We start from the raw sequence: 13,583 nt of genomic DNA on the forward strand, positions 1-13,583 counted from the left end.
CTATGCCATAATCGTTGACCTGTAATCATCTTCGTCAATTGTGTGACCGCAGCAACTAGTACGACTGTGCAGACCCAAGACTCGTATGAACGAAGTGCGGAATGTCCGATTAAAGAATGCATATATGAAGGGATTTACGACGCTGTTGACGTAACCGAGCCACAAGAAAGTATCCATCATTGAAACAGGCAGGTGGCACTTGCGACAGTACGCCTCCACCACAAACGTCACACTAAAGGGTATCCAGCAAATGATAAAAGCGCCGAGCACAGCGGCGACAGTTTTAAAGGCTTTCACTTCGCGTGATTGACGGTGCGGGTAAACTTCACGCGACGCGATTCCAAACTCTATCGACATTCTTGACGCTTTACGCAGTTGGTGGTTTGATGGAGCGTTCGGCGGCGCGTTGTTGTTGCCGTTCTCAACGGAATCGTTCCTTCTCATTTGAGCCCGCGACGGGTGCGACGTTTGGAGCTGGTCGTGCGTTGCGTTGATTTGACGCGCTTGTTTGTAGGCAACGCGGAAAATACGCGCGTAAAGAATGATCACGACCGTGAGAGGGATGAAGAAAGACGATGACGCAGCGTACATTCGGAACGTCCTGTCGAGTGCGTACGGACAGATCTCAAAACCAGGCATCAACTCGGCCGTCTGTCCAATAAAATGTTTCCATATGAGTTGCGTCGTCGCCAGAAACATGGAGAACAACCACACCACGCAAATGATTCCCAAAGCTCTGGCGCGCGTCATTGCGACGTGATATTTTAGTGGCGACGTTATTGCGATGTACCTGTCAACGCTGACCGCACAGAGATTAAGCGTTGACGCAGTGCAGCAGAGAATGTCAAGCGAGGACCAGATAGAACAGAAGATCTGACCAAAGAGCCAACGTCCGTTTAAACTCTGGGTGACCACGGCGAAAGGCATGATGCAGATACTGACGAATAGGTCGGCGCAGGCGAGGCTGACGATGAAGTGATTGGTGACGGTGTGGAGAACACGCGTTTTGTAGACGGCGACGACGACGAGGGCATTGCCGAAGGCACCGCACAGAGCGATCAGAGACAGGACGATGATGACGACGATGTCAGGTCCCTGGAAAGGGTCACTAGTGGCCGTGACTTGAGTAGGTGTTGCCATAGTTCCTAGCTGGTCGGACATGGTTCTTGATCGTCTCCAATAGATCGGTCAGTGATGATTTACTTCCTTCCTGTGTGGAGATAAAAAGGAGTTTCGTTACTCTTCTTTGAAGCTTTGAAGACAAAAAGGAAACACAATAACGTTTGCGTATGCTCGTTGCAAACGAGGCGTAATTTACACTGGCGAGTGGATGGGTGGTTCACAGGGTCCCTATTCTCCTTCTATATTTTTTTTTAGACCCGGTCACTAGATGCGTGCCGTATGCCCTTCCCTTCCTTTACGAATTTGAGATATAATTATATCAAATAAATCTAGAGTACATGTGCCCCCTGTCAAATGCCATCGCAATGAGACCAGTTTCATATGTGGAGTTAATGGGGAGTGAACGTTTCGTTAACTTTTCATCAAGAACATGTTCAATTCCATCTCGTCGACGTCGCAACAATCTAAACTTTGAACTTTGAGGGTCCAATATTAACGATCCGATTTTATTTCAGATGGGAACAGATTGTAATCAAAATAATTATCATATGACCACGGTTCAAGAAAAAGAGAAGAATGGGCTTTCCCATGATGTCAACATTCCTCAGGGATGGATATAAATTTAGGATTGACCTGACCTAGTTCCTTTGCAAAAAAAATCCAAGACCGTGGTAGTGGAGCGAAATGTGAAGACGTTTCTGAGACGCATATTGCCCGTTGTACACGAGGCGTCATTCAATGCGTTAATACTTGCGCTACTCAAATCTGTGAAAGCAACCAAGGCGACATTTTGATTGCGTTGCTCGTGATGGGTGATGGGTATAATGCGAGAATAATGTTTTTACCCAAGGAATCTTCATCAGCAGTCAATGCTGCTTGGATAGCCTTGATCGAGGCGTCATTTCGAATGCGTTATTAGCCTCCGCTAATAATGGTGATTCAAGGTAGTGTAAGCACTATTCACTTTGCATTCATCCTTTGTACGATATCATTTTTAAAAGGCAACTTAAAACAGTCCCACTTGATAATGTTGTCTTGCGTCAGTAAAACTACTCTTCGTTTGTAACGGGTCTTAGGCGATACATCACTGATTCAACAGAAGGAGTGCACTGTTCAATATGCACACTCCTCATTATTATCATTTGAATTAAAATGAGCAATTGTCAAAAGTTTACATATCTTATTCATATTTGATGTTTCAAGAATATTATTTAATGAAATATCCAAATATTTCCCGTTTCCTTACGAATTATAATCGCATCACATGAAGGAAAGATTTCGTTTATATAAATTCAAAATAATATGCACTTTGCCTCACATCCTTGGCAGAAAATCAAGGTAGAATGTATTAATACATTTAGAACCTCAATAATTCCCATCAAACGAGGGATTGGCAGCTGCACCTGGCCTTCCTACCGATAAATCGAGCCAAATTGGCTCCGAAAATAACCCCAACTTGCACCCCTCAAAGCAAAGGGCGTCACATTTTATTACCTCGGGTCGTAACTTATTAGGACTTTACGGTCAAGTTCATGGAAACAATAGTAACAAAAAGTCGTTCCTTTCTCTCTCTCAGATCTATGATTTAAGTGGTTCAATTAACTGGTGACCAAGAGCATTAGCCAATTTGCTACAGCGGTCAATTAATTAAATACCCTGCGCAAGAGGTCACGCAAACGTTTATTGATCAAATAGGAATTCAATTGATAATTATGTTACGACAGCTTCGGAAAATATGCCTGAGCTTGAAAATTGGATTTACAAACTGTAGCAACAGGCAGGTGTTTATACAACTTTCCAAATCCCGATGTGGTTGGATGATTTTTATGCGAAATTAATTCCCTTGAATTCAGTAAACCAACCAAAGAAGGATATGTACTTTAACAAAATCTTGTTATGAATAAGACTGTTAAAAGTGAGAATAAAACGACATATCAGCAAAAGTATAACTCAACTTTATATAATACTCAGTCCTTGTAAAGCTAAACGAATAAAGCGCTGCCAAACGGTAGAAAAGCTCAATGCAAATCCTTTCTCTTCATATGGAAATTAATATTTAAGAGCAATAATTACTAAGCTACTCACAAACTGTTTATTGATATTTTCCTGCATCAATTTGTGGCACTGTACGTGGTCTATGGTAATGTTCAGTAAGTTTCTATAATTTGTATTCATAATTTCTATGGGTCCAGTATTTCGAAGTAGATTTTACATTAAAAAGCCGTTTAATAAGCCTACTAAAAATCAACCATTTACAATCCGTAGCATACGTGTACTATTTTTTTCAGAGGGGGGGGGGGCTGATTAATTTCACCTGATTATCAACCAAATTTCTTTTTTATGCGAGCGCGCAAAGCGAGTGAGCGAATAAAAAAGTTTAACACCGTGTCATTGTATAACAAAAAGTAAGTTATGATCAAAATACAAAACGGTTAGCCGTGAGATGAGGATTACCCCAATATTGGTAAATTCACACTTCGAAGGAGGAGGGCGGGGGGGGGGGGAGGATTACGTCTAGGTTCAGAACAATTTCTAAAAAAAATATAAAAAAAAAATCTTCAAAATGTAATTGCATCATTGGTACTCGACATAAACTAAAGGCTCAAATTCATAAAATCGAATAAGGAAAGCAAAACGTGACCGGGCTATAGCAGGGGTGTTCGAGTGTATTATTAGATTTTCGAACGAAATTCTTCAATACCAATACGGTAATAACTTGTACGAGGGAGGTGTAATTGCAGCTTGTACCTCCCTGCACGTAACTTTGAATTTTGAATCTCTACAGTTACGAAGGCGTCGCTGGACATGATAGAAGAAAGGTTTGCGGTTGCACCCCCCCCCCCCCCCGATTTATTATTTGTTGTTGGTCGGCAAATTAAGATATTGAAGATTTTTCTGAAATGTGTATTCGAAAAAGAAATCATCAAAACTTATGGGCATTTTTTTAATTATCTGACGCATCCTTTAACAAAACAAATAAAATGATACAGGAAAGCCTTCGTACAGGCACAGGTTAATTTACAATTCAAGAGGGTATTTCACAAAGATCCCAAGTTGAACTTATTTCAAAGTTGGACTTAAAAAATATGGAAAGCCGTTAGCAAATATTATAATATTTTGTAAAAGTTGTTTTAAAATTCATAAAATGTTAATTCAAATCATTCATATTTTCTATGATCAAGGAGATTTCATGTTCTTGATGTGGAATGTATAAAAAGTCTAAAATACTTGACTTTTCGCTTTTGAATATATTTTATTTCAAGGCTACAAATGGCTCTCCATAATATGTAAGTCCAACTTTAGGAGTTAAGTTCAACTTGGGATCTTTCACACCCCCAGGTTTGGATCACACACCTGTTAAACTACTTGGCCGCTATAGTCAAAGAGAAGATTATTGAAAGAAAGAGGTTTGGGGTAAACATACGTAACACATGGGGAGAGGGTATGCTCCTTCATTGCTAGATATGCCACTAACTTTCCAAAAATCCACATGAAGAAGATCTATAAATCTATTTTCCACGAAACTAACAACTCTTAACTAGTAAACAACTGTCATGTAGGAGTTTAAGATGGGCAAAACACGTGAAGAAACGAAAACTGTACTTGATTCTTCAAGATGGATATATAACTGGTACGGAGAAATTTGTTAAAGTGACATCTAAAGTGACTGCTGAGAACGAGGAAGAGAGGGAGAGAGAGAGAGAGAGATAGAGAGAGAAGACGGTGGGGTTAAGAAGGGGGAAAATTAGGCATGAAGTTTATTCCTAAACCTTCCCCTCTTATTCGCTCTCTTAGCTCACTCGCATTCATCCCACTTGCAATACGAATGCCGCCCCTCCCCCGTGAAAACCCACGCTACGCCTCCAAACCTCAGCGGTGATAATGAAGCTATTCCCGCCCGGGACGGGTCGGTGTTCTTACCAGCAGACCCCCTGCGGATACACCCTACCCCATCCCATGGATAGTCTGCAGGCACATACTCTAATTCAACCCTTTACCAGAAACTCCTCAAGCCTTGAACAGAGCCTAGCTCTATCAGTCATCTGACTATGTCATGAGCAGCTAAAGTACATAGCCTATGGAGTGCAGTAGACCGTGAAGTCAGCATAGTCTCTGAGTTCAGACACTCTTCTACGCACTTCAACGGACAAGGGTTTGTGCCTGCAAACTATTTCCTGATATTGCGAACGAAAACATGAAAACATGAAGAGCAAACTGTAACACGATACTGCCCGAAACATGATCCGCAAACATTCTTGTTTCCACATTGGTCTTACGGGTAACGAAACAACGATAGAAAGCAACGGGGCTACGGAGGATGAAAAAGTGGGGTAACTAGGGGTCGGGCGACACGGAATGTTGTTGTTGTTGTTGTTGGAGTGTTTCTTCTTTTAAATGTTATTATTTTGGTCACAAATTTATTCCATGTTCTTTCTGAAACGTCTAATGTTTGTTTCTAAAATTATTGATCTTTGACTCCAAACACCCGTCGTCAACGAAACCATCATATTTTGTAAACAATATGTATGGACATGGACCTACTAAGTCCATGGTATGGCCTAGGCCAAGGGCATCGCTTATCGGGAAGAAGGACTGTCATCGTATAAAGCAGATTGCCTGAAAATATGAAAGCCCCAGACAAAAACTCAAGAGATAGATTAACACATTTATTAAGCAGAATGGATTAAGTAATAGAAAATACAAATTATAAGAATGGTCATATTGACGATGCAGGTGAGGAAGATTATGACTCGGTAAACCTAGCCAAATCACCGCCTCCTTCCTCGTTCAAGATGGTCTAGAGATGCCCCTAAACGTAGCTGATGAGGTGATTCGAGTCAAGAACTTGACACCACTTGGGTTTCTTATTATCAGGCACAGCGGGAGCCAAAACATAGATTGAAACAGGCCTACAGCACAGAATTATTGCTCTAATGGTGAAATATTTGACAGTTAAGCAAAGACCGCCCGAGAACTGGAATTAAACAAGAAAAATGAAGTGAAATTGCAAATAAGACGGGCCTAGAAACCAACAGATTAATTTTCATTTACCTGTAGGCATGGAATGAGGAAACCAAGAGACAAATCCAATCCTTAAAAAAAAAAAAAGAACGCATGAATTACAATTCACAGTATAGATCAGGGTAGCATGAGTGTTGTAGCATTCTTTTTGATAACAATACGTATTCAAGTGAAATTGTGCACACGAGGTCTTGCTACTCGTTTTGAATAGGTCTTCTGTTCTTCATGATTAAATTAAATTTATCAGGTGGGCTGTATAACGTACAGACCACCTTATAATTTCGTTAGAATTGCCTTTATTATTTATTTATTTATTTATTTATCAGGTGGGCTGTATATAATACAGACCACCTTATGTTTTCGTTAAAATTGCCTTTATTTCTTTATTTTATTTCTAACCACTTTTTTGTTAACAAGATAAGTTGAAAATGGCTCAATAAAATAACTTGAAATTTGACACACATATGTATAGGCATATGGAGAAAACACGGTAAGGTTTTCAACTTTGACCTTGACTGAGGACGTCATCTAGGCGCCATTTTGTGAAATTTTCTGAAAATTTACTCATGATCATATTTTCATAACGGTAAGTCATTTCTCATTCATATTTATCATGATTAAGGTCAATATCAGTCCGGTCAATTTCGGGTCAAAAAACGCGCGCGTGCGCGTACGTTCGCGCGTCAGTGCGCGCGCAAAATTTCAAAATGCTCAAAAAAGTCTCAAAATTATTTTGCATACGTTTTAGGCCATTTTAAGCATTTTATAAAAAATCGCGCCGGGCGCATGCGTGCGCGTTTTCGCGCGTAAAACTATTACACAACATAAAATCGCCATTTTTTTTCTTTCATGATATTCCACATTTTTTTACAAACAGATTGATTCCATGTTTATCTCTTTTTTACTATTAAAAACGGAATGAGCGTCCGTTTAACATAAAGTTCCGTGCGCGCGAGCCTATGTAATACATAGCATATATGGGCAAAAACATGCCTATACATAATCCATTATAGCTCTTTGGAATGCACCTAGACCCCAATTTCTTTTTCATATTTGGATAGAGTATGAGTCGGAAATATGATTTTATGTCTCATTTGGCCATTAGGTGTATCGTGACATCATTATAATGGCCTTGGAACTAAAAATATGAATTTGCATATTATGAAGTCAGCATATTTATGGAAAATTGATTGTATCTCTGTATATATTGATCGATTTTCTTCCAAATTTCGATATGTTGTAGCTAGGACAATTCTCTACAAGCTCAGTTATCACCATTTTTCATTTTGATGACGTCATCATAGTGAAAATTTCGATTAAAGGCCTCATGTTAAAAATTTCATAATTTGCGTGTTGTGCCTATAGAAGGTGAATTTAGTTCACGTTATGAATCAACATGATATTGTTTTTTAAGAATATTTAAGCAGTATGTCGCTTATTTTTGCTCAATTTGGTCTCAAATTTTAGATGGCAGCCCACCTATACTTGTTCCAAACAAGTATTATATGTCTAGTTTATTAAATATTTTTCTTATTTCTAACCACTTTTTTGTTAGCAAGATAACTTAAAAATGCCTCGATCAAATGCCTTGAAATTTGGCACACATATGTAAAGGCATATGTACAAGGCACAATAACGTTTTCAACATTGTCCTTCACTGATGACGTCATCTAGGCGCCATTTTGTAAAATGTTACGAAAATTAACTCATGATCATATCTTCATAACCAAAAGCTATTTCTCTTTCATATTTATCATGATCGAGGTCAATATCCGTCCGGTCAATTTCAGGTCAAATAACGCGCGCGTGCGCGTACGTCCGCGCGTCAATGCGCGCGCAAAATTTTGAAATGCTCAAAATCGTCTCAAAATCATTTTGCATACGTTTTAGGCCATTCTAAGCATTTTATAAAAAATCGCGCACTTTATAAAAAGTCGCGCACACGCACATGCGTGCGCGTTTTCGCGCGTAAAACTATTGCACAACATAGAATCGCCATTTTTTTTCTTTCATAATATTCCACATATTTTTACAAACAAATTGATACCATGTTTGTCTCTTTATGACTATTAATAACGGAATAATCGACCGTTTAACATTAATTTCAGTGCGCGCGAGCTCTTGTAATACATGGCATATATGGGCAAAAACATGCCTATACAAAATCCATTGTAGCTCTTTAGGATGCAAGGTGACCCCAATTTCTTTTCATCTTTTAATAGAGTATGAATTGGAGATACGATTTCATGTCTCATTTGACCCTTAATTAACTCATGACGTCATCATAATGGCCTCCAAACTCAAAATTTCAATTTGCATATTATGACGTCAGCATATTTACGGAAAATTGATTGTATCTCTGTAAATATCGATCGATTTACTTTCAAATTTTGATATGTTCTAGCTGAGACCATTTCCTACAAATGTTGTTGCTATTATTTTTCATTTTGACAAAGGCATCGTGGCGTATTTTTGCGATTAAAGGAGGCATGTCAATTTTTCACATTTTGCGTGTATTCTCTATGGAACATTACTTTTTCTCAAAACTGGGTTCTACATTTCCGTCTTTCGCGAGCAATATCTCCGTCGTTTTAGCTTCGTTTACGTTGAACTTCGAGTATGTTGTAGCTGAGACAATAAGATATTTCAAATATGCCCTTGATTTTTTCTCAAATTTTAGTTGGATCAGCCCACCTATACTTGTTCCAAACAAGTATTACAAATCTAGTTTTATTTACTTCTGTAACATACAAATCAAATTGCATTTCAGCGATACAAAGATGAAATAGAGGTGAACTTGTTATCGTTAAGTGGCGTCCCCAATAAACAAAATCACGTGAAAATCACGTCAATATCAAGGTATCGACTTGAGGAGAGTTACGTTCTTCAAACACCGGACATTTACGTAAATGTGTTAATACGTTTATTGCACTAGGTAACTTAAAACACACGTACACTAAATCACGCAATTGTCACTGCAATATCCCCATTATAATAACGTGATTATCCCTACCTTGGAGACCATGGTTTGTAAACCTAATACTCCCGTGTTTGTTTGGTTATGAAATCACATCTTCATAAACGAAATTATCGCGTCACAGAAACACGTGAAGCGTTAGTGATAGTTTTAGTCAAAATATCTGCGTGAAATTCACGTGAATATTACGAGGCTGACTTGAGATGAATCATGTTCTTCAATCACGTGAAATTTACGTCGAAGAGGAAATATGTTACTGTAACCCGCGTTCAACCCAATAATTACGCAAATGTTACAAAATAAATAAGCCAAAATAATGACGTTCTCATCCCGTTTCTGAACATCGTGTCTTGGATCTTCCATAATTACGTCCAGGCGCGCCGGAAGCAGTTTGGGATTAGAGGGGGTGGGGGGGGGGGGGGGAGGGTGGGTGCAAACATCCCAGAAGAGAAAGCTAGTTGCAACTGGTCCAGTTGATGAAACAGTTAATGCCAACTGGTAACCCTGGAAATTGAAATGGGCTAAATGATCCAGTTGATCCAGGCCAGTTAGAATTCAACTGGTCTAGCTAAGCCATTAGAACCATTTGGTATAACTTCCAACCAGTTGAACAGCAACAACACTTCAATACTGGTACGTCTGTATTTCCAATGTAAAGGCATTGGTAATAAGCAGACTTACATAATTTAATTAATCGAAATTGTTTTCATGTACTTGTATTTTATTGAAATTATTTTAGTTCATAGTTAATGTTTCCCTTATTCATGTTTAACTAAGTGTAATTTATACGAAGTAGCGAAATGTCCTAATAACTGGTAATTTATATTTGTAGTATTTTCGAAATGAATTGCATATAACTAAATCATCAGTAATTAAGAAATATGCTGTAAATTCAGATGAATTGTTTAAAAAACAGAGATCTGCACGCACCCCATATTCAATATGCAAATTAATCGGTGTCAGCTGGTTCAACTGGAAATATGCAAACAGTCAGTCATCAACTGGTGCAACTGGAAATATGCACACTCCAGCTATCAACTGGTGCAATGAAATATGCCAACAGTCAGTTATCAACTGGTGAACATAGAAATATGCCAACAGTCACGGGATTATCACCACGTAACTTAAATGGTAACTGTGAAACCATCAAGACACCCAAGAATAACTCATTTTCACACCTGGGAAACACGGAATACCCAGCTTATATTAATAATCCGTTTGAGTCACGAGATCATCACCGCGGAACTGCTGGCAACTTTGACTACCATTTAAATAGGTGTTTTAAGACACCTAATAATTACTAATTTTTCACACCTAAATATCACGGATTCACAGCTTAGATTAGTAATCAGTTTTAACTACGTGATCATCACCAAGAAAGTTATGGTAACTTTGAAACTATTTAAAAAGGTGTTTTAAGACACCTAATAATTACTAATTTTTCACACCTAAAAGTCACGTATGCCCAGCTTAGATTAATAATCCGTTTGAGTCACGAGATCATCACCGCGGAACTTATGGCAACTTTGACTACCATTTAAATAGGTGTTTTAAGAACCTAATAATGACTAATTTTTCACACCTAAAAGTCACGTATGCCCAGCTTAGATTAATAATCAGTTTGAGTCACGTGATCATCACCGCGGAACTTATGGCAACTTTGACTACCATTTAAATACGTGTTTTAAGACACCTAATAATAACTAATTTTTCACACCTAAAAGTCACGTATGCCAAGCTTAGATTAGTAATCAGTTTTAACTACGTGATCATCACCGCGGAACTTATGGCAACTTTGATTACCATTTAAAAAAGTGTTTTAAGACACCTAATAATTACTAATTTTCACACCTAAATATCACGTATTTCACAGCTTAGATTAGTAATCAGCTTGAGCCACGTGATCCTAACCAAGAAATTTATGGTAACTTTGAAACCATTTAAAGAGGTGTGTAAGACACCTCAGAATTACTAATTTAATATAACCAGAGATTCACGGACAGAACAATAAGACGATTAGCCGGTGTAATTAACGTGATTATTACCATCAACCTTGGATAACCTGTGAAACCAATCGATAAAGGTGCTTACAAGACCCAATAATTATGTATTTATCACCACCATCGGTTAACGGACAAAAAACTCGTTGCTTGGTCAAGTGGTTATTTGGTCATAAACACTTGATTTACAGAGGTAAGTGGAATCACGTTACTCCAGTCGCGTGATAAATTGGTGGTTTTTAGGTTAGATGAAAACGTGAACAGGAGTACCTTTTTTGTTTATATGAAGGCACGTGTCGATAACGTTTAAATCTAGTTCCAAAGGCACTATACTTTAAAATCACTTAAAATACACTCCCAAAAGAGGTTACTTTGTAGTGTTCTGTTTATTGGGTCGCTATATAGGGACGGTATCCTTATAGCAAACGAAAGGGTAAAAAAAATAAATAACGAGAGAGAGAGAGAGAGAAAGAAAGAGAGAGAAGGAGAGAGAGAGAGAGAGAGAGAGAGAGAAAGAGAGAGAGAGAGAAGGTGAGAGAAAGAGAGAGAAGGTGAGAGAAAGAGAGAGAGAGAGAGAGAGAGAGAAGGAGAGAGTAGTAGAAAGAGGGGGGAAATGAGTAACGGAAGATACGAGCCACTCCCACACCCTCTTCACTTTAGCTCGATCACTTTGCTCTCTCGCATTCCATCGACGTACTCAAACTCGCGTTCCGAAGGATAAACAAATGTTAGTTACGTCTGTTTTTACACAACTTGGTTCAAAACCAAGTGTATGCGCTAGTGCCTTTTAGTAAGGCATCAATCTTCACATCAGCTCGATCACTTTGCTCCCTTACATTTCATCGACGTATACTAAAACCAGCGTTCCTAAGAGTAAAAAAATGTTAGTTACGTTTGTTTTTAGACAAATTGGTTCAAAATATCCAGGTCGATGCGCTAGTGCCTTGGCATCAATCTTCATTACCAAGTTCCACGAGAACACTTTCTTTTCGTCGATTCTTCTCTTTTTGGGGATTTTTGAGCCCCCCCCCCCCGTTTTTTGTTTCGTTTTGAAGGGGGTATTAGTGCCGTCATGTAGGCAAGGTCAGCTAAACATCCCCCCATAGCTGACCGACCCCCTCCCCTATCCGTGATGACGCCCTCTCAGTGGCTTTTATAACACCCTATATTGTACAGACGTAATGACAGCTGCACAACCATCTAATCATCTGTTCACAAACCTTATCGGGCAGGCGATGACCCGACACACCGCATACTCAACGCAGTGAACCCAAGGAGTTAAAATAAGTCAATGAAATAAATAAAACCAAAGGAAAACATGCTTGGAAGTGATCGGGCTGCAAACCCCATGTTGTCTTGTCTACCGCATGTGAACACCAAGGCAGGAGTGAGATATGATTATGTTTTGTCAAGCGAAAACCACATGATTTGACGAGATCATCTTTACAAGCTACTGGTGTTGAATTACACAATGAACTCAAACAGATATGGATGGCAAACATGACATAACGATTGCACAAAAACAGGACACCTTAACTAAAAAAAATCTGTTAGCGATTGATTGCAGTTTATCGCTCGTTATAATTCAATTGTACTGCTTTACCTTTATGTTTTGGGGCTTGGACAATCTCTGTTTTTTTTTTTTTTTTACTAATCAGAAAGCAAGAATCAACCACGTGACTCAAACATCTACTAACAATCTTGACGAATGGCAAAATCACTTCCCCAAGGAAAACAAGATATTTTGGGGTGTGAAAAGACATTTTTCTCAAATATTAAGATACTCCTGGGACGTTTTGCATACGTCTTGAGAACAGTGGGACAATTTGTTTTCTTCATGTCGACCTTTATGGCATCGAAAGCTAACCATAGGGTTACCAAAGCAACGCGTTCTTTATCACGTGCCGAGTGTAACTCGAAATCTATATGCTGCGGGGAGATGTCTCATTTCACAAGGCGATGTACTTTCTATAAGATTGAGGGGTTGTTTATGTTGGCGAGTAATTCACATTTTTGCTGAAAATACATTATTGTGTTAATGTGTCAAGCATGTATATTATCAAATGAATACTGGGACAAACAGAACACGAGGGAATGAGAGATAGAGAAACAGAGAGAGAGAGAGAGAGAGAGAGGGATTGGAGGAGAGAGAGATATAGGGGAGGAAGGGGAGAGAGGGGGGGGGGGGGGGAGAGGTGGAAGGGAGTGAGAGAGAGAGAGAGAGAGGGGGGGGGGAGAGGGTAGGGAAAGAAAATGACAGAAAAAAAGACAAAGAAAGGACAGCAGGGACACTGTAGGCCTAATGTATGATTTTGTTTGAAAGGTATATTTTCCATTAGAAAGAACGACAGATAAACGAAGAAAATACTTGAAACCTCAAATAATTTGTAAAAAGCACATGTGTTTATGTTTTCACACATCCACTTAGTCGGAAAAGGCAACATTCATGGCAAGATCTGAGA

The 13,583-nt window shown here is 38.9% G+C and overlaps 1 protein-coding gene across 1 annotated transcript; it reads right to left on the reverse strand.

Annotated features, from left to right (window-relative positions):
• LOC115924303 (octopamine receptor 1-like) lies at window positions 1-1,140 on the reverse strand. Its single transcript, XM_030986409.1, has one exon. It carries the CDS (start codon window positions 1,138-1,140, stop codon window positions 1-3), a length of 1,140 nt encoding a protein of 379 aa, XP_030842269.1.
• Window positions 1,141-13,583: the final 12,443 nt, after the last annotated feature.

The sequence above is a fragment of the Strongylocentrotus purpuratus genome, unplaced genomic scaffold (genome assembly GCF_000002235.5).
Source record: "Strongylocentrotus purpuratus isolate Spur 01 unplaced genomic scaffold, Spur_5.0 spur5_scaffold_15, whole genome shotgun sequence".
Taxonomy (NCBI): domain Eukaryota; kingdom Metazoa; phylum Echinodermata; class Echinoidea; order Camarodonta; family Strongylocentrotidae; genus Strongylocentrotus; species Strongylocentrotus purpuratus.